Here is a 21,970-nt window from a genome sequence, read left to right on the forward strand (position 1 = left end):
GAAAAAAACTTATTATATAATTTATATACATATATAATTTGTGCGTGAATATTACTGAATCATCTTTTCTGTATAAATATATTAAATATTATGAAATTTTAAATTAATAGCAAATTTATAATCTATAACAATATAAAAAGTAATATTTTATTTTAGTGTAGTCTATTTTCTTATTAATTTTATCCTTAGTTTAAGGTGTAACTTAATAATTTCCATTAAAACCACTACTATTAACTTTCACATAACTTATTACTAATAACTTTTTATATATTTTTTAGGGTTTAATATACTTCACCCCCTTGCCAATATAGCGAGATTCGGTTTTCCCCATTGAATGTTTTTTTTACCAAACGCCTCTTATAAAACCCAAAACATGGATTTACCACTCCTTGTTACCACACTTACTGACTGGTCAATGTAGCATTGGACACGGTGGCGCTGACTGGGATCCACCCTCATAAAATTAGGGTTCATCTTTCCCTCTTTCTCCACCGTGAATCATTCATCGTCCTTCCTCCATCATCGTCCCTCTCTTTCTCCGCGTCCATCATCCATCTTCGTCACACCTTGCTCCATCATCGTCTTTCCTCCATCTTCGTCACACCCAGATTCATCTTCGTCACTCATGGCCGAAAGCAACTCGTATGGTAGCAGTGTAAATTCGTTTCAAAATCCAGATTTACCCAGATGTGGTTGTGACAAACCAATGAAGATGTGGGTGGCCAACACGGTTCAAAATCGCAATAGAAAGTTCTGGAAATGCCGCAATGCTGGGGTAAGTATGCTTCTTTGTTATCTGGAAAATTGTTCAATATCATGTTGAAAGTTCTATTTCATGTTATCTGGAAATTTGTTTATTATTAAACAATTCTTCATTGTGTTTTATAGTCTGTAAATAGCTGTGAATTGTTCGTGTGGGATGATGAAATCAGAGACCATATCAATGGGCATATGATGAAACTACCAGAATGTAAAAGTTGTGATATACTAGCAGTGAAGTTAGAGACAGCAACAAACAAAATTGAGAAGTTGAAGAAGAAGATTGCAAGTCAGACAAGTGTTAATATGAGGCTGAAGAAGACAACATTGATTATCCGTTTTTTGCTTATTGGCATATTGTATTACTTAGGTTAACATCTCCTTGTTTGACATTGTGTATTTTGGTGGCATTTGGATGTAAAACCTTGTTGATTTTATGTCAATAAAATGAGTTATGTTTTATGCATGTCTTCACATTGTGTCCCACCTTGTCACACCTGGTGCATCTATAAGATACACCAGGTAACCTTCTTCTAGCTCCTTCTTCTCCACTTTCCCTTATCCTTAGCTTCATAGGCCTTCCAGGTCCCTTTTTGTAATTAGGAGGTAATAGTTCTTCACTTTCAACCTCAGGCCACATGTCGGTGCCATTAATTGGACTAATAGCAAATCCATAACACATGGCATACCTGTCTCTAGTGTAATACTCATGAACAAAATCCTCTGGGTTCTGCTGTCTAAACCCTAATGCAGCAACAGCATGTCTACATGGAATACCTACTAGATCTCAAAAATTACATGTGCAATTCTTTTTAGCAATGTCAACTATGAACTCTTGCCTGTTATAAGAATTAGTGACCTGAAATTTCTCCTCCATAGCCCAGGTTGGCAACCAATGTCCACTCATAGCTACCTCATTGTCTAATCTTTTCCTGGGAATAGGCATCACTTTGTGTGGCCACTTGTCTAGTTTCAAAGTAGAATTACTACACCTACTCATCAGATATTTTCTAATCTATTCGCACATGGTCAATATAGGTTTATCTCTAGCATTCAAAATAGTGACATTGAATGACTCAGCTATGTTATTCATAAGTACATCACACTTAGGATAGAATGAAAATGCATGCTTACACCAAGACTTTGTAGGAACTGCCATAAGCCATGCCCAATCCTTTGGATCTACAGCCTTCAACTCATTCATCTTTAATGTCCATGCTTGTTGGTAGGTTGCCTTGGCTGCTCCCATCATCAAGTCTCTTATCAATGCTCCTCCACCAAACTTCTTCTTAAAATTCGCATATAAGTGCCTCAAGCATAATCTATGTTCAATTCTTTCAAACAACTCTTCAAAAACTGCAACCAGTCCCTGAAACAAATGAAGAAACAATCATTAGAAACAAGGATTGAAATAGAATGACATAGAATGATGGATAAATAAACTCTACCTTTTGTTGATCTGAGATGAACACAATTCTTTTGTCCTGCCCAATGTCTTCCATTAACAGTTGTATAAACCACCTCCATGATTCCTTGGTTTCTGTTTCCACCACTCCAAAGGCCAAAGGGAAGTATTGATCATTTGGATCTCTTCCAACAACAATCAACAGTTGACCTCCATACTTTGTTTTCAAATGACATCCATCTACCCCAATGAAGTGTCTACAACCATTTGTAAAACCTTTTTTACATCCATCAAAACAGAAATAAAAAGATCCAAACCTTGGTTGGATGGTAGGTAAAGGCCTCTCTATGTTTATCTTCACAATGTTTCCAGGATTGACCATATGCAACTCAACTGCATACCTCCACAGATTTGCATACTCCTTGTCTGCATCTCCTTCAATGATTTTTTTGGCAATCAACTTTGCTTTCCATGCCCTACACACAGTGATCCCAACAGAATAATTTTGCCTCATGTCTTGGATTATGTCACATGTCCTTACCTTGTCAGATGTTCTCATCTTTTTGACCACAGCCTTAGCCACCCACTTAGAACTTGCACTTTTGTTATCCAAAACCCTAGCACATGCGTGGGTATCTTTTATAGTCTTTATGGCATAACTGTGCTTATGGCCCACCTTAGAGCAAAGCATTAAAAAACCACATTTGGCCTTGCACTCAACCCTCACTCTATAACTCTCATTTTTTACAAAGGTAATTTCCCTCCCTTTTAATACTGTCCACTCACGGATGGCCTCTCTAAAATCATCTAAGGTATTGAACTCCATACCCCATTTAAATTTGAAATCCTTATTAAGCTCCTCCTTCTTAAACTTATCAAACCTAGGCTCTTTTTCTCCCTCTGAGGCATCAGGATCAGAACTTAGTAAATCCTCACTAATATATTCATCATCCTCACCTTTATTTTTCACTCTCACCTTTACTCTTACTAGGATAAGTCAACAAACCAGCTAAAAGAGGCCCCTCACTAACTGGTAAAGTAACATCAACCACTCCAAAACCATCATCAAGAGCTGTGGCCCTCTCATCCTCACTGTCATTCATCCCTTCTACGATCTCTTCATCACTTACCTCTAACTCTACACTTTCATTCACACACCTAGGTTTCCTACTGTGTTTAGATGCATCGTGTTCAACAAATAATTTTCCATCTACTCTCATCGAACAGGCAAACGCAGCTAAATCATAAGCATCAGAATCACTCTTAATCTCGAAAAAGTTAGGATCTATTTCAGGAATTTTCGTCCATAACCTAAACGACCCAACTCCATAACCCCACCCACTTACCACATTTTGAATGTGACTCTGAGTCCAGGTTTCAATGTGTACTCCTGTAATAAGCGTCGTAACCCCGCCTCTGTAAATCATCTCACCGTCGCGAGGTTTCATGAATTCTCCTCCATGGTGAAACAAACAATCAAACCTGACATTCAACTGCAAACAAAACGTAATATAAGACAAAATAAAACACGCAGTACCGGTGAAGAACAAGAAATGGGCACTTACCTCAGCCGATTACACCGTTTCGCCGCCGTTTTCAGCCATCGCTCGTCCGTCTTCTACTTCTCGTTTTCAAATTTGACCAAAACCCTAATCTGGAAATGTATGTTTTTTGGGGGGGGGGGGGGGGGTAAACATAACATACCCACGCATTTCATTTCAAACTTTCCAACTCAGCCATAACATAGTGCCACCGTGTCCAATGCTACATTGACCAGTCAGCAAGTGTGGTAACAAGGAGTGGTAAATCCATGTTTTGAGTTTTATAAGGGGCGTTTGGTAAAAAAAACATTTAAGGAGGGCAAACCGAATCTCGCTATATTGACAGGGGGTGAAGTATATTAAACCCTAATTTTTATTTAAAATTAATATTAAATATAAAATATAGATTATATTATGGGTGGATTGGGCTTTCTAAAATCTGGTTATCACTCTTTATACTTCTTAACCAAGAACAAACTGCAGAAGGTATCACTATTTATACTTGGTGTTCTTCCCCTAATTTTGGCCAAAAACAAAAAGCAGAAGAGGAATTGGGCGCTCGTTGATAGAGACTAAATACTGTGAGTATAATTTTTTCTTAATCACTTTTCAATTCTTCCTCACGTGCATTTTTCAAACGTTCGATTGTGCATGGTTTTAAAAACTGTACGCGACTGCTAATACGGAAAACCGTTTTACAGTTATTACCGTTTTCTATATTGAATAACAAATTATCGTCAATTCACACCGCGACGACCACAATACATCTGTACGGATCAAAATCGCAAAAACCTTTACGCAACCATGACGCGATCGCGACTGTTTATTAAACCTTGTGATTGTGTATTTTTTACAATAATATGAGTTGATATGTTTTGTATATTTGTTATCTCTTAATCTGCTTTTATTTGAAACAATTTGGTGTAATTTCTTATGTGAAACAATGTTATATGCAGAAAATTCTAGTTTTTTTCTTACCCTACAACTATGGATCATGAAGCTAGGATCAATAATTTACCCGACAAAGTTCTACGCCACATACTCACCTTTCTCCCCACTAAAGAGGTGATTGCTTCAAGTGTCCTCTCTAAGAGGTGGATAGATCTCTGGCGCTCAGTTCCCGCGTTCAATTTTTATGATATCAATGTGGATAATCAAGAAACTAGTTTTCGCATGAACGAGCTTGCCTATTCGTTTTTGCTCTCAGCTAATTCTATCCAGAGTTGCAAACTCGACATTTGGTATAATGATCCTGATGTTGGCTATCTTGGCTTTTCCAATGTCATCAAATGGATCAATGCTGTCGTAGAACGCGGAGTTGAGTGCATTAAACTATGCATTGATATTTCAAATGATTATAGTCTCAAATTGCCCATTAGCATTCTAACCTGCCGGACCCTTGTTGTTCTTGACTTCTTTGGGTTTGCTTTGAAGGATTTCTCTTCCATTAGCCTTCCCTCCCTCAAAACCCTTCGTATGGATGAGATTATCTTCTTAAATGTTCAAGATTTCTTATTGCTTCTGGCTGGATGTCCCAATCTTGAGTATTTACGTGCATGCTATTTAGGGTTTTTCTCTCAAGAGCTTCCTACCTATCAAGTGCGTGAAAGTCTAACCCTACACAAGTTGATCAAAGCAGATTTGCATAACACTTTTTGTCACTTTCCTTTGAAAGCCCTTCTTAATGCTAAGCATTTGATCCTAGAAATAAATGAGGTTTGAAATTTACTATGAACATAATGCTTGTATCTTTGCTTTTGGAATTTTGACCTTAATTCTTACCATGTACCTTTGCTTTTTATTTGCGTAGGTGTGTCGGGGTTATGATGAGATTCCCACCTTTCATAATTTGACCAACTTGAAACTTTCCTCTATAAAATGTAACTGGAATTTGCTGTTTCAAGTGCTTAAACAGTGTCCTAGCCTTCAAAATGTTGAACTTTGTCAGGTTTGTTATGTTTAGAGATCATATCTGATTTATCATTTCTTAGCATGACTTTTGTGATTTATTTTATTTTATCTATATCTACAGGAGACCATCACTGAGATACAACATGACCCGGGGAATTGGGTGGATCCAATATTTGTTCCACAATGTCTTTCATCACAACTTAAAACTTGCATTCTTTGGTACTTTTCAGACCAAAAATGTGAGTATCTACTCGCAACATACATTTTGAAGAATGCAAGAGTTTTGAAAACTATGACGATTCATTGCAGAGAAGACCTCCAAATAGACGGAGGGTTATACTTATGTCCAAAGGCCTCTCCTATGTGTGAAGTTATTATTAAACGCCAACCGACTTTGTAAGTAGAATTTCTTCTTTTAACTTTTACTCTTCAATTGTTATGTTTGAATTATGAACTTTGTTCCTAAAGGTTTTGGAAAAATTGTTAAATTTGTAGAGCTGCTTTTTAACTTTATTATGAATTCAACAAATCTATGTTATCCATTTTCCGGTTAATTGATTCATGACCTATTTGACAAAAATCATGGACATAGATTAATTGAGTAATTTACTTTTCAAAGGAATTGGAGCTATATTTTAAAGAATACTAAGCATAAATTAGGCGGTGCTTATGAGAAGATTTTGATTTCTCAAACAATTTTCATCATTTGGTTTTTTGAGGTGAATTGAATTGTGAACCTTGTCTCCGTGCACATGTTAAACAGGAGCATGGACAAAGATTAAACTGATAGTTGAACTAATTTCTAACACTTTCTTAGCTCTGTCTTGATCAAAAAAGTTCTTTCTTCGGTAAATTTTGGTTATGTTATTTTTTAGATTTTCCTAAATACACTTATATCAGGATTTTCTACCATGATTGACCTATGATATTCTTGCATGTGTTTTCTGCTACAACTAAAATTGAAAACTTCTACAATCTCCGAGTTGCATGGTCTATTCCTGGCATTTTATGTTCTTTTGAAACAATAATTTGATACAGGAGTTCTATCATCAAAAGAACGACGGAACTCCGCGCCGCATGATGAGATATGGCCATGGGATTAGCTTCTCGGTGGGAGATTAGAGTACTGTTTTACAGTTGGAATTAGTTGGTTTTACTCATGATTGAATTTTCTTTGCTTTCAGTTTCTGCATTTATAAACAAGAAGACCATGATGTTTAGTGTTTACCATGAGTTCCATGGCCGAACTTTTGTTATTGTTTTTCCACTTGAGCTCAATAAGTTACTGCTCATGACTGTGTTTCTATTTAAACATGATTTCTAAAGCTTGTTTCCATCGTCTTTGAAATATTTCTTCGCTCATTCGTTGTCAAGTATCCATAAGTGAGAAAATATTGTTAGTTTTATGTTTTTTTTTGGCTTGATTCTTCTTTAATATATAGATTCTAATTATTCTATCTATATTGATTGTTATAACAGTGGAATTTTTTATTTGAATTTAGGAAAGCATTATTGATGGCTAAACAATGATTTTATTCATGACCTATTTGAAACAAAAGAATGGACATAGATTAATTGAGTAGTTGACTATTGTTTAAGAACTTTGTATGATACTGAATTTGTTACAGACTGACACTAATATCTTCCATCATTGATTTGGGTTTTACGAATTTTGAAAACAGTAGCGCGCGGAAGGTTTTGGTATGGATCGACAAAAGTCGTCTATACAAACCTAGCTATTGGATGTCGGATATGCAAAGCCAATGATCAAACAATAAGGGAAAATTCAATTAGTCAAGGTCATTTAATCACTCTAAATTCAATCACTTAATAACGCTATTTCCAATGATTATAGCAAAAATGATGAACTTGATCATTTGTCAAACACTTGTGTGTAACTGAGTTTTTCAGAATTTTCCTTTGTGTTGTGTTGATATGAAAACAAACTTAGAATAAAAAATGATTATAAGCTAATCAACAACAATTAAGTGCAAAAACAATTTCAGGAAATTCTTACGAATCGATCATACACCTCAGATTGAAATTCATTGCGCCACTTTTTGTCCTCTTCATATATCAGATTTTGTTGCTGCTGCATGTTTTTCAGCATTGCCATCATAGCAGAATTGTTCTCCGAAATGTATTCATACCTGTTATCATGAGAACCTGATCCAAAATCAGAGATCCAACATTAAAACTTCTGTAACCTGTCTCAAAAGCTTGATAATTTTCTCTTTGAGCAGTCCAACAATGTTGCTCCCAATTATCCTCCCAAGGTCTTTCAGTTGCATTCGTCCAGGCAGCATTTCCTTCAGGATTCGCTTCTTCGTTCATAAGAACATCTTCTTGATCTTCACGGACACCATAGAACTCAGCAGGATTGTCAAAATCATATATTATTCTATTTGATGTTGGAACTTGATAGAAGTACAGCTCGTTTTTTAGATCCCAATGATATCTCATATTGGCGAGAGTCCGTTGAGTAAATTCGTTGGTTGCTAGAGGAGAGATATACATCAAGTTTGAAGCGGTAATCTCAAAAAAGTTGAGAATCTTTGCAATCATGGAGGGATAGCAAAATGCAGTGTTTTTGCTAGACATGCCATACACAAAGTAGTATGGCCATTTATCTTGATCTTGTTAATAAGGAGATAAACCAGGTGGATTTAAGAATTATCAACCCTTGAGAACCTCCACTTTTGGGACACAAAATGTGACACACAATCCAAAGAAGTGTGTGGGGCAGTTGCTTGAGACATCATGTAGTAATTCCAGCTCTGTTGCCTTCCTCTCTAGGTTCCATGAGTTGCTCATTTGAATGCAATCTACAATTGAATTTATCATGAAGATTGGAGTCCTTAATCAGAGGCTCTTTTCCTATAGTTATACCAAAAACAGATTTCCACATAATCATAGGCTCCATAACATAGTGTGATCCACAAAATTGTTGCCCAATATGAGAGTGAGTGTTGAAAAGAGTGTTATAGTGAGTGTTACTAGCACTTACACTGCACTTGAATTATATGCTAGCCAAACCAAATTTTCTTGTGTAAGTTGATTCCTTCAAATAATCGTGTTGGTAAGCCCAAGTATCCTTCCTTCTGGTTTGCATGTCATTTGCAATGGTTATTGCTAACATGCACAAGTGAGGCATGTGGTGCATGGTGCACAAGTAGTTTTAACTATTGAATTTATTTATCCATACGAGCAAGGTTGTCAGAATCGAGTTTTTACCTTGACTCGTTTTATCTAGGTAAAATCGAAACATAAAATCATAGAGTTTACCTCATATATAATATTCTAAATGCATTAATTATTTAAAATTTTAACTTAATTATAAAACAAAAATATAAAGTGTAATATTCACAAATTTGTATCAAACTTCATAAATTGTCCACCAAATCATAAAATGTAACAATTCAAAAGATTATAAAAAAACAATAGTTTCATAAGTTTTTCATGTTCAAAAAAACAAATCTTTTCATCTTCAACTTAATCAAAAGTTCAATCCTTCTACAACATCATTTTCATTAAAACATTCATATTCGACTTGATTAAATTCATCTTCAAATGTTAAAGATTCTTTAATATTATAACCAAGATATGAATGTGAATAAAATTAAAAATCCATAGAGAAAATTTTATAGGCCAAAATATAAAACGTGATTTATAAATTTTGACAAAAAAATAAGTAAAATCAAAGAGTAAAATCCAAAGATTTTACATGATTTTACACGATTTCAGAAAGATTTAAATTACTTAAAATCGTTCCAGAATACGATTTTACATAAAAAGGTTTTTACCTGCGATTTAACACGAAATGCTGACCTAAAAACGTGAAAACTATAGAGTTTAAGTTTTAAATCGAGATTTTAACAACCTTGCATACGAGCACTTAAGACATTATTTATTTCTAACTTGAAAGGTTTTTTTCCTAAATAAATATGAAAATGCAAGGTTTCCTTTATTGGAGAGTGGGGTGTGGTTGGGAATATGTGGCTTTATGTGTTTGATGGAAGAGTTTTCGTGACCTGCAATGAAGAGTGTTTTCTTTTTTGATACATGAGACCTACTCTATTCGCATCCTATGCTTTTTGTTATATGCAATAAGCAAGAGGAGTGAACTATATGATGGTCATTGTATATACATTTTGAATACGTGCAAGCAGATTATGCAGAGCAATGAGAGGTGCGGAGAAAGTAGAAATTGAATATCGAAATCACTCCCTTTCTAACAGAGTTGAAGAAGCTGTCGATGCTATTATTGACTTCTTGACCCGTGGAATTAATCCAGGCGTCTATCAATTTTCTTTTTTATTTGGTTGCTGTTTCCTTTTAGTCAATATTTTCAATGTGTTTTTTCATTGGTTGGGTTGTTATTGCAGCCTTATTTTTTTGTAAACATAATAATAGATGGTACATAGTGGTGGCATTAAGGAGAAAATTGTATATTTATTTGAATTAATTAATATCATGATTGTAGCATTAGTCTACCACATGTATTGTATGGCATGAAATTAGATCCTATCCTTGTGGTGTTTTCATCCTTTCTCACATGCAGTAATCAGTCTCCAGCAAACTGGAAGAGAGAGAGAAAGAGACAATAATGAGAGAGAAAAGCATCTTCTAAAAAGAATAAAAATGGGGTTGGATTTGGGTGACTTTGGAGTTCTATGACTTTGTATCTAAGTTAAACACCATTTTGTCTCATATCATTTGAGGCGAATCTCAAAAACAACCCGTAAAAAAAAACATAGATTTTATCCCTAAAAATTGAGATTCTCTTGTTTTGAACCTTTAGAACATCTCCAATGATAGTATTTTCCTTTGAGTTCTCCAGCTAAACATCAATATAATAATTAAATATTAAAACAATTTGTCATGTCATAGTACAGTTGCATTGCTAGTAAAAAATTGTGGTACCCAATCAAATTAATTTATGAGGTAAAGTTGTGGGACCCATTAGAATAACACCAATAAAATAAAATTTAAATAAATTATTTTGAGATGATATGACTGGTGGGATCCATAAAGAACTCAAAAATGGGTTGCACCATTGGAAATGGTCTTAGACCATCTCCAATGATAGTTTTTCTATTGAGTTCTCCACTTGTACCATTAATTTAATAATTAAATATTTAAAAAATTTGCCATGTTATAATAGAGTTGCATTGCAATGCAACAACTAAAAGATTGTAGTACCCAATCAAATCAAGTTATGAGGTAAAGTTGTGGGACTCATATAAGATTTTTATTAAAGTTAAAATTAAATAAATTCTTTTAATATGATGTGGCTTAGTGGGTCCCATAAAAAACTCAAATGTAAGTTGCACCATTGGAGATACTCTTAGTGGATGTATTACTTAAAATGATGATGTGTCATTGATATGTTGGTATTTTTCTTCCAATAGACTATTTGTTTAAAATGTATATATTACATAGGCAGTATTTATTTTCCAATAGACTATTTGTTTAAAATGTATATATTACATAGGCAGTATTTATTTTCCAAATTGATTTTACTTGAGTATTATTCAACCATATGTATGTTTGAATGAGTATTTTTTTTAACCTTTAATATTAGTTAATGAAATTATTAATATAATATTTAATAAATTAATTAACTAACATATATTAGTTAATGTTATTTATTTGTTAGAGTTATTTATTTGTTAGTAATATATTAATTGTTTATAATATTTTAGTTTAATATATTTAGTTCAAAAATTGAAATTAATTGTTGATATATTATTATAATTAAATTAAATTAATTTTAAATATATTGTAATTAATTGAAATTAATTTTTTATATATTATAATAAATTGAAATTAAATTTTAATATATTATAATAAACTAAAATTAAATTTTAATATATTGTAATAAACTGAAATTAATTTTAAACATATTATATATATTTGAATAGATAATCTGAAATTAATTTTTACTATATAATAATAAATTGAAATTAGTATATATTTGAATAAATAAATTGAATAAAATGACATGAAATTGTTACATATAATATATATTTATTAATTCAGTTTATTTGTGAAAATAAAATAATATATTTATGAGAATAAAATTATAATTTCACTTATATTAGTTTCATGTTTATATATTTATATATTGTATGTTAAGATTAGTTTAATCATATTTATTTTAAATTAACACATTGATTTTAATTTTAAAAATAGAATTACAAACAATAATTTTAAAGTTTCACTTTATTATATAATTTCAGTTTAAATATAGAATAGAATTACAAATAATAATTGTTTTATATATACAGTTTGTTATATAATGTATACAAATTATGTGAAACAATGACAAGTAAACTGTCTTAGTTTAGTGGCAAAGGCATTGTAGTAAGGAGTGGTTGGTCTTGGGTTTAAGCCTAGAATTATTAGGTATTTTGAAATCTAACAAATTAATAAAATTAAAATAAACAAAAAAGAAAATAAATGCCACGTGAAAATAAAATAAAAAAGTGATTTTTTTAAAAATTTAGTTTTAAAATTAAAAAATTAAAAAGAAGTCACGTATGTATTATTTGAATTAAAAATGTCAATATATCAATGACACATCATCATTTTAAGTGTCAAGATCCACTAAAGGTTCAAAACGAATGAATCTTCGTATTTCAGAGATGTAATTTGTGTTTATTTTTTACATGATTATTTTTTAGATTTGCCCCAAATTACAAGAAACAAAATGGTGTTTAACCCTTTATCTATGTCTCTCTAAATTAATAATTCTCGCTCAATAAATAATATATTTTAATTATTCAATCACCTTTTACCAAACAATAAAGTCATCGAATCCAATCCCATAAATAAAAATGGGACTCATGTTTGCAAACTATCTCTGCTTATTAGTTGTCTACTATTCTACTATCCAGTTATTATTAAAATATACTACCATTCTACCAAAAATGTCTTTTTCTCTTTCAAAATTTACAAAGCAAAAATGATAAATTAGTACTTACATAAAGATCAATATAATCACTCTCTAATCAATAAAGTGTTACACTTGCCAATACAAAATCACTTTTTCATTTCAAATTATATTTTTCCTCCTTTTACAAATTAAACTATTTTTATCTTTCATTATCTTTATTAAACACTCTACGCACTTCATAATTTTCATTTTAATTTTTTCTCCCTCAATTTTCTTTGTCTCTTTTTATTTTTTAAATTATAAATAAATTAATAAATTGAATTTTTTTAATGGAACAAAAAGAAATACATAAAAATTTACTCAATCAAAAACATAATTATTTTATGATTATTAAAAAATTATTCATAATTATTTTATAAAAGAATTTAAATCATCAAAATATTTTTTTTATTTTAATTAACAATTTTTTTTATTTGAGACACAAAATTCTTATTTTTAAATGTCAAATTTTTTATTTTTTTCACGGGGAATTATCAGTAAAATAAATATTTTATTTTAGTTAATCACTGTCTTTATTTGAGACACAAAATTCTTATTTTCAAAGAAAATATGGAAATCTGTTGGATTATGGCTGAATGTGCAGGGTGGTATTGGTGAACCAGCTTCATGTCAAAAACACTTGCTATCATTTTTTTGCAGATTGAAGAACAAGGTGGAAAAAGGTAGGGAACTAGTAATCTGGTTGGCAACAACATGGTGTTTATGGAGAGCAAGAAATGGAATCATTTTTAATAATGAGATTGGTGACAGTGATGAGATTACATTTAATTTGCAATCCTTTTCTTAGTGGTGGAGTCAAATAGGATTAAATAGACTTAATTGTAACTTTTATGAGTGGTCTAAATACCCTCTAATTTTTCTTTAAGTAGGTTGTTGGGTTCGGTCGGTTTAATGTTCGGGTTCGAGTACCCCTAGTACTCTGATTTGAATATACAAGTTGCTTATCAAAAAAAAAAGTCAAAATTTCTATTTTAATTACAGGACACTATCAACACGATACCTATTTTATTTTAAGTAACAATTCTATATAAATACACAAATGGCAATTCAATATATATTCATTAGTGCATAAAATTATTATTTAGCTTTGTTATGATTTTTACAATATCTATCTCAAAATAATATTACATCTTACTCATTATAACTTTGCACTTGTCTTTAATGTTATGAGACACAATAAGTTAGATCCAAGTAACAAAACATGTATAAATGTTATAATTTGTATTTGATAAAGTGACACTAGGCATAATTAGTTAGATATAAATAAAAAGACATACATAAATTGACCATTTCAATGATGAAATATTTTCAATATTAATATGTATTTTAATCTTTTCATTGTAATATGATTTATGAACCGATTCATTCTTACTCTCAAGATAATTTGTCATTTATTAGGTGTTGAGTTATCACTTATTTGCACATATCTTTAAAATTGAAAATGTGAATGAAATACTTTATGAAGTGTAATGGGACACACCCAATTAGATTCTAAGTAGCTAAACATATATAAATTATAACTTTACACTACTAAATAATTTTTACACGTGCGGACGCACGGATATATTACTAGTTTGTATAAATATAAATATAAGTGAAAAAAAAAAAGTTAAACAGAACTCATGTTTGCAAACTAGCCTTCCATCACTGGCTGTATATATTATATTTATTCTGGCTGGAATTAGCGGACGTGGTCCAGTGTCGGTTTTGATTGCAACAAGCAAAAAGGAAGCAGGTGTGGGACATTGCATGTTACGTGATTCACATTCCTATCAACCACAGTTGAAGTCATAAATAAATGCGACCCATCTGTCCCCACGTCTTTTATCATTCACACACCGACGTTACCTAGCTAGCTAATTCAAGATTCAAATTTCAATTCTCGCAGGTGATATTTCATTTTGTCTGTCGGTGTCGGTATGGTGCCCTGTAATATAGAGTGTAAAAAGTGTCATTCGACGCGCATACTTTAACTTCTTTGTGCTAGTCAATCAAAATCGTGTCCATTCATATAGTAACTCTAATCAAAATTATTCACACACAAGATATAATAGAGATATATCATCAACTAATGGTGATATAAAGTTACTTACAGTTATCTTATGGAGTGTCGGGACAAAAGGTTTTCAACAAAGATGAGAGAAGAATAGAGAAAGAGAATAGGAGAAAATTGTCATTAGTTTGTAAAGTTGGATCATTTAACCTGTCACTCCACAGTTATACATGACACCTCTCAAAATGTATGAAAAGACTAAGGTTCTATCCAGTAATACTAGTTGGTAGTTGATATCTAGTAACTTATAGGATAAGTGATAATTGATAAGCTAACATGAATGTTTAATAAATTAGTTGTTTCATTAGTTGATAGATACAAAATGACATATAAGATCATTTTAATTAATAAGGTTAATAATATTTTGTTAAAATAATAAGGGTGTAAATGGAAGAAAAAAATGCCACAAGCTAAACGCTACAAGTTTAAAAGTTACTTCAAATAGCTTTTGAAATAAAAGTTAAGAGCTAAAATAGCGTAACCAAACAAAGCTTTTTCATTAATGTGAGCTGAAAAGCTAAAAGCTCTTTTTTAGGTCTTACAAAGAAACCCTAAAATAATCTTTTTCAAAATTTTTACCAAAAAATTTAAAATTTTATGGGCGATTTCGAAAATTTAAAAAAACAAAGTGAGATTTTTATCGGAAATAGATTTTACCAAATATTTCTGGGAAATTTTACTTGAAATATTTAGTAGATTTTATTGGAAAATTCAAAATTTTCGGGAGATTTTACCACCAATTTCGAAATTTTTAAGATTTTAACAGAAATTTCGAAATTTTCAAGATTTTATCAGAAATTTTAAAATTTACAGAATTTTACCACAAATTTTAAAATCATCAAAACTAATTGCAACTTACTGGAAATTTCAAATGAACTGCTGAAAATTTTAATATTGTACCAAAAATTTCGTTCGAAAAAAATTCATTTCAGTAAAAGCATTTTGGGAAAATGAAAAATGAGAGGAGGTGCCAGGTATAATTTGAGGGTGACAAGTAAAATACTCATGAAGTTGTTATATGTCAATTCTGTTACAACATTTATTTATATAAGCAACTATGCCCAGACTTAAACTATACAAATTGACCCAAGTCCAAAATAACGATCCAATCCCAAAATATACAAGTTATATTTTGGCTTCGACACAACAACTTAAAATTTTACTTTATCAAGTAGTCGTCAAATACTTTTTTAATAAATGCTAAAACACTTAGCATATTCAGACTCTTTAAAAAAACAGTAAAAAACAAATATCATCAAACATTCTTTTCGTGCCTTTGTGCACTTTTCTTTTAAATTAAGTCTTTTCAAAAAGGAAGAATATTAATCCAATTTTTGCAGTGAAGCAAACCTTAAGCCCCTAAGTTGTGGTTGTAGTTGTTGATATTTTTCACTTGAATGAGAGATATGCTTGTTGATTAAATCCAAGTAAAGCTCTCTGTATCAAGATGATGCAAATAAACACTCCCTCATACTTGTGGATGACAAATGGTTTTTCACTTAAAGGCGACGAAATGTCTCTCCGATTAAAATCAAACAAAACAAACCTTCGTATTTTCTTTTTTAGCAGAACTACAAATGATATGACTTCCCTATTACACATAAGACGTATGTAGACACAAGATGCGATGTCGTGCCGAACAAACAAAAATAAAAACAAGTTTTCTCATCTAATCAATCTTTTGCAAACTTTAACCCTTTAGCCTAAAAATGCATATTTTCAAAAGGTTCCCATGGAGTACCATGGATGATAGAAGTGCTAATACCTTCCCTTTGCATAACCAACTCTCCTATCTAGATCTTTTCTTTTGTTGGGTTTTATCGATATTTTCCTTTTTCTTTGGAAACAATAAAGTTCGGTGGTAACTCTTACTTTTGCGAGTTAAGTTAATCAATAGGTTAATCTCAATTTTTTGCTGCAACACTCTCTTTAGTTGTTTTGATGCATTGGAGAGAATCTTTCCTTTGTATTGAAGAAAAATCCTTTGAATCAAATGGATAAGACCAAGAGGCGCTAAAAGACAAAAGAGTGTACAACTAATCTGCACGCTCTGCAAGAGAGGGACAATGCTGCCTACATCCTGTTGTGGCAGCCTGTCACAAGACACCTTGTCCCCCATTATTGTTCCTCTGTACCAGATTCCTTGCATGCTAAGTAGAAAGAATAATGTGAAGGCGCTGATTCATGTGGTGGGCATGATTTAATTTCCTCATTTTTGGCCAATGATCCAAGACATCACAAGGAACCCTAGAGAAGGCTTATAAATAGACTTTGATGGAGATTGAAAAAAGGAGTGCATCATTGAAGTGAAATAGTGTGAGGATATTGAAGAGAAAATAAAGTTTTTTCTTCTCACAATTCCTTGTACCAGCTGTTGAATTCTAGCGCGTCTGAAGTCATCTCTTTCTGATTATCCATCTCAAGGAGGCTTTACGTTACTTTTAGGTTTATATTTCTTTTTCATTTATTGTTTAAGAATGTTCGTCTGAGAATCATGATTGTAGCTTGTACTTAGTTCATTATGAGATAAACCTTTTGTTGTTGAGCAATGAGAAGTCAATATTTAAGTTGTTTACATGTTAAAGTGATGTGTTGTTTAGTGCCATGTTTTACTATGTGTTAAATTTTATAAAAATATGATTCTTTAAGTGATCAACTTAGAAAAAGATAACAACTTGTTGTTATAAGAGATCTAACAACAAGTGGATTTCATAATAAAAGTAGTTGAAAAGAGTAGGATAGAGATATTCATTTGATTAGTTCACATAAAGATAAAGAACTACAATTATAATGGATGTTTGAATATAAACAAGAATATTTTAGGGTTATAAGTGTGACTTAGATATTTGTTCCCTTGCCTTATAATGCATGCTTTGATGTTGTAGAGACACACTTTTAGATCACTGTGACCTTTCCTGGCACCGCAATGCACATCATGAACACATATTTACTCCAATAATACTAATATATCATAGCTCAACATACACTCTCTTGCTAAACTTTTAACTCTTACTTTACACTATTTAGATTGTTTTTAAGAATAAAACTGAACTTGCAACACTCAGATATTATTTTTACTCATGCTCATGCTTAATTTTAAAAGATAGTCTTTTACAAAACAACTCAAGTAACATTCACTTGTTGTGGGTATGTTATCCTTAATTTTTATCACTTGCTACTTTCATACATACATGTATACTTGCATGTGACACACTAAAGAGAGCAACAAGTATCAAAGATACAATCATAAAAAGGAATGAAGCATCCTTCGGACTTCCTCCATACCCTATTGTCAGCAGGGATGACTGAGGGTATGAAGGGAGTAAGCAACAGAATTTCCAAGCGCCTGAGCAAGATAGCAGGTGAACAAACCCAAAAAGAAGAAACGAGCATGGAATATTAGAGAAAGCAGAAAGGGGCCTTGGGGGGACCTACCTTTTATAAAGAAGTCAGTTGATAATAAACGATCCATATCAAAAGCAAAAAAAAAAAAAAAGATCTAAAGGTAACAAGTCAACTGTCTCATCAGAAGTAGCAGAGAGCCAGAGTACTCAATCCCTCTAGGTAGGGGAATCAAGCCCTAATCTGCGCCCTTAAGGTCACATGCTTAGAGGAAAGATTGAAGCATTCAATGGTGGGAAAACATTCAATGCGTTTGTCTCCCACTACGTTTTCAATTGGCTCTAAACATTTTCATTTTTTACTCAAAGCGAACAACGACCTCAAAGGCTGACCATGACTGCTAAAGACTTCTCCGACTCGTTAATGCCCGACAAGCCTTGGGAACAATTATTCTAGGTCATGTAAGGCCTAAACCGATGTTTACCCACCAATTAACCCAAGATATAAATATCATAACACAAGATATTTAAGATACATTTTCCGATCTCCACTTTTTACTACATTCATCTTGAATTCTAGACTAACTTAAACGTTAGAGTGTTATAGGTCCACCTCCGCGTTGTCATATTTGAGATCAGCAACACCAATTCAAACCTCCTCGTCACCAACATACTCATAATTCTAATTACCTAGTTTTAAAATGGAACATTAGTCATATCAACAATTTTTTTCTTCCAATTATCATAGTCATTTCTAGTTATTTATGAATATTCTTGGTCCTTTTACATATAATAATATTTTTAAACACTAATCAGTTATCATTTAAAAAAATTAATTGTTGAAGATATATGAATTAAAGCAACATGATTACATCAACATAAAATATAATTCCATAAACATAAATAAAACAGAATTTACATTTAATGTTTTTTAACCAATTTGGAAATAAAATCATTTAAAAAAGAATTAAAAAGTCATTTTCAAAATTTATATAAAAAAACCCCACATTACATTTATTTTTCTTACTAATGAACTTTTTATTCTATAAGTATAAAACAAAACAAAACATGTTTTATTCTAATTTATACTTCTACCGTTGGTTCGTAAAATAGAGATAATCACAAGCTGTCAGAATTTTGCGCAACTCCACCAATGGTAACAATCTATTGAGGTTCTCACAACTTTCTTATCAACCACAACAACAAAAGCAAACAATAAACAAAAAATCTTTGAGGTTCATATCTTGTTTTTGGGTAAGTTGCTTTTTTTTTTTCTTTTTCTTTTGGAGTCAAATGTAAAAGACCTTCTTCTTCTTCTTCCTTTTTCTATGCAACTTACCCATTTTTTCTATCCTCTTCTTCTGAACTATCACCACCATTCTTGTTTGTTTCATAGAAAACATCTAACTTTATTGTGTTTCAAACAATTTCTTGGAGTTTAGTATATTGTGTTTTTGTTTAAGGTTGTTTTTTTTTTTGGAATTTTGTGATGCAAGTGCTTCTTCATTGGCGAGTTGGGTTACTTACTATTTTTGTTCTATTTGGATTGTTCATAGTTTGGGGGTTTGATGGATGCACTGTTAAGAATGTTTTTCAAGGTTTAAGGTATAGTCATCAACATTATGTTTCTCATTCATCTGAATCAAATGTTTCTAATCATGAGTTGTTTTCTGTTAGTTTAGATCAGAACATATCCAATGAAACCCATGTTTCTGTTGATGTTGTTTTGTCTGAAAAACCTTATAAAAACCTAAACAATGAAACCCATGATTCTGTTGATGTTGCTTTGTCTGAAAAGCTTGAAGAAAACCCAAAAAGTTTTGATTTTGTGAAAAGGTATGCGAGTTGGGTTTCGAGTGAATTAGAGGTTAATTTGACTTCAAATCTTTTAGCTAGATGGTTGGAAAGGGGTGGTGAGCCTTGTAAGGATTCTAAGACGGTTGATATTTCTGTTCCTGGGTTGGATGGTGGGGGTTTGATAGATTTATCAGCTGGTGATATACATGAGTTTGTTTTTCAAGCATTGGATGATTCCGGGACGGCTCGATGTTTAGGCGGTGATTATTTCGAGACTGATCTTTCGGGGGAGTCGTGGAAATCTAGGCCTTTGGTGAAGGATTTTAGTAATGGATCTTACTCGATTTCGTTGCAAGTTCATCCTGATTTTGTTGGGGTTTATAATCTTACTATTTTTTTGTTATATAGACATTTTGAAGGTTTGAAATTCACGCCGTGGAAATTTGTTTTCGATCGAATGGTTCGTAGTATTGGAATTAGGTTCTTTAAGAGTGATGTTTTGATACCTGAGCTGCAGACTTGTAAGGCTGCTGATTTTGGGAGAGATGTTTGGTGTGGAAGGTGGACGAGGCATGGGAAGAATGATGAATGCTTTGTTGGTGACGATGGTAGATACCGATGTCTAGCGTCTGATTTTCCTTGTAAAGCTCCTTGGTGTGACGGTTCGTTGGGAGTTTTGGAGAGTAATGGTTGGGTTTACTCGGCGCATTGCTCGTTTAAGATGTATTCAGCTCAGTCTGCTTGGGATTGTTTGAAGAATCGATGGATTTTCTTCTGGGGTGATTCGAATCATGTTGACACGATACGGAATATGCTCAACTTTATATTGGAATTGCCTGATGTACATTCTGTCCCGAGAAGATTCGACATGAACTTTTCAAACCCAAGAGACCCGTCTCAAACTGTTAGGATTACGAGTATCTTCAACGGGCATTGGAACGAAACACAAAACTATCTAGGGGTGGATTCTCTGAAAAACGAAGGGTTTCAAAATTTGTTGAAGAAATACTTCTCGGAAGACACAATCCCGGACACGGTGATCATAAACTCCGGCTTGCACGACGGTGTCCATTTCAGTAATATAAGATCATTCTCGGTGGGAGCAGCCTACGCGGCAACCTTTTGGAAAGGCGTTCTGGAGACAGTGAAGCAAAGAGGAATGGCATTGCCTAGAGTCTTTTACCGGACTACTGTCGCGACAGGCGGATATGCGAGATCACTAGCATTCAATCCTAACAAAATGGACGTTTTCAACGCTGTTTTCTTAGATAAACTGAAGCAAGCAGGCGTTGTATCGGGTGTGATTGACAACTTTGATATGACGTTTCCGTGGCATTTTGATAACCGATGTAATGACGGAGTTCATTACGGAAGGGCTCCAGCGAAATTGAAGTGGAGAGATGGACAAATTGGTCATCAGTATTTTGTGGACCTTATGTTAGCTCATGTTCTTCTGAATGCATTATGTGCAAGATAGCTTCTGTTAGAAGAGATTATCTGAAGTTGATGATTATTGAGGTAGAGTTTTGCACTTTTTTCTGTAAAATTAGATTTAATATTCTTTGTTGCTCATATGTTTTTGTTAGCATGAGTTATGTATACATTATGAGATTGTTGTGTAGATTAATACAGAGGATTTTAGCTCCTCAAAACAGATTTTACTACTATAATAATTCAAAAGCTATTCTTTGTTTGTTTTTGATTCATAATATGGTTCTTTATTTAAGGGGAAAGTAGTACTAATAGAAGAATTAATTCAATGAATTGCAGAAGCACATCTCATTAATGATGTGGTCATTTAGGTAGGTTGAATGGATTGCTTTGTGGCTTTTTTGGTGGTGTGAACAACTACAATTAATTATGCTGCCAAACAACTACTAAAGTTTTAAATTAAGTAGCACATTCTCTCTCACAAATCACAATAAATAACTAAATTGAAATTTTCATACTACATAATTAAAAAAAACAAATATCCATGAATTTTTATTGGGTACAATATAAAAGTTTATTTAGAATTTTAATTTAAATATAAATTTGATGATTAGATGGCTTAGGGTTTAGGATGCGCTAAGAGTCCGCCCGCTTAGAGATAGTCGAGAGCTCCTTTGTGTTTTTAGAAATTTTGTGATCTCTTTTCCTCAATTTGAGCTATTCCTCCCAGGCCCAGTAAAATTTTCACAGTCCAAATATCATCAATTTGTTTAT

At 32.4% G+C, this 21,970-nt stretch overlaps 3 protein-coding genes across 3 annotated transcripts; 2 read left to right on the top strand and 1 right to left on the bottom strand.

The window, feature by feature from the left end:
- Positions 1 to 301: 301 nt before the first annotated feature.
- On the bottom strand, positions 302 to 2,924 carry LOC131603571 (uncharacterized). Its single transcript, XM_058875933.1, has 2 exons — positions 2,208 to 2,924; positions 302 to 2,128 (listed from the first exon to the last, which is right to left on the bottom strand). The coding sequence occupies exons 1-2, from the start codon at positions 2,853 to 2,855 to the stop codon at positions 1,775 to 1,777; spliced, it is 1,002 nt and encodes a 333-aa protein (XP_058731916.1). The 5' UTR covers positions 2,856 to 2,924; the 3' UTR covers positions 302 to 1,774.
- A 1,233-nt stretch (positions 2,925 to 4,157) lies between these two features.
- LOC131603579 (FBD-associated F-box protein At5g22730-like) lies at positions 4,158 to 6,992 on the top strand. The gene is made up of 5 exons (XM_058875944.1): positions 4,158 to 4,286; positions 4,662 to 5,421; positions 5,516 to 5,653; positions 5,738 to 6,012; positions 6,655 to 6,992. Exons 2-5 carry the CDS (start codon positions 4,693 to 4,695, stop codon positions 6,695 to 6,697), a joined length of 1,185 nt encoding a protein of 394 aa, XP_058731927.1. The 5' UTR covers positions 4,158 to 4,286; positions 4,662 to 4,692; the 3' UTR covers positions 6,698 to 6,992.
- Positions 6,993 to 19,069: 12,077 nt separating this feature from the next.
- LOC131632601 (uncharacterized) lies at positions 19,070 to 21,486 on the top strand. The gene has a single exon (XM_058903352.1). It carries the CDS (start codon positions 19,458 to 19,460, stop codon positions 21,240 to 21,242), a length of 1,785 nt encoding a protein of 594 aa, XP_058759335.1. The 5' UTR covers positions 19,070 to 19,457; the 3' UTR covers positions 21,243 to 21,486.
- Positions 21,487 to 21,970: the final 484 nt, after the last annotated feature.

The sequence above is a fragment of the Vicia villosa genome, linkage group LG1, assembly GCF_029867415.1.
Source record: "Vicia villosa cultivar HV-30 ecotype Madison, WI linkage group LG1, Vvil1.0, whole genome shotgun sequence".
In the NCBI taxonomy this organism is placed as follows: domain Eukaryota; kingdom Viridiplantae; phylum Streptophyta; class Magnoliopsida; order Fabales; family Fabaceae; genus Vicia; species Vicia villosa.

Coding starts and splice junctions, on each gene's coding strand:
- LOC131603579 (XM_058875944.1), top strand. CDS start 4,693: ATGGATCATGAAGCTAGGATCAATAATTTACCCGACAAAGTTCTACGC. Junction 5,422..5,515: donor TGATCCTAGAAATAAATGAG/GTTTGAAATTTA, acceptor TTATTTGCGTAG/GTGTGTCGGGGTTATGATGA. Junction 5,654..5,737: donor AAAATGTTGAACTTTGTCAG/GTTTGTTATGTT, acceptor CTATATCTACAG/GAGACCATCACTGAGATACA.
- LOC131603571 (XM_058875933.1), bottom strand. CDS start 2,855: ATGCTTTGCTCTAAGGTGGGCCATAAGCACAGTTATGCCATAAAGACT. Junction 2,129..2,207: donor TCATCTCAGATCAACAAAAG/GTAGAGTTTATT, acceptor CATTTGTTTCAG/GGACTGGTTGCAGTTTTTGA.
- LOC131632601 (XM_058903352.1), top strand. CDS start 19,458: ATGCAAGTGCTTCTTCATTGGCGAGTTGGGTTACTTACTATTTTTGTT.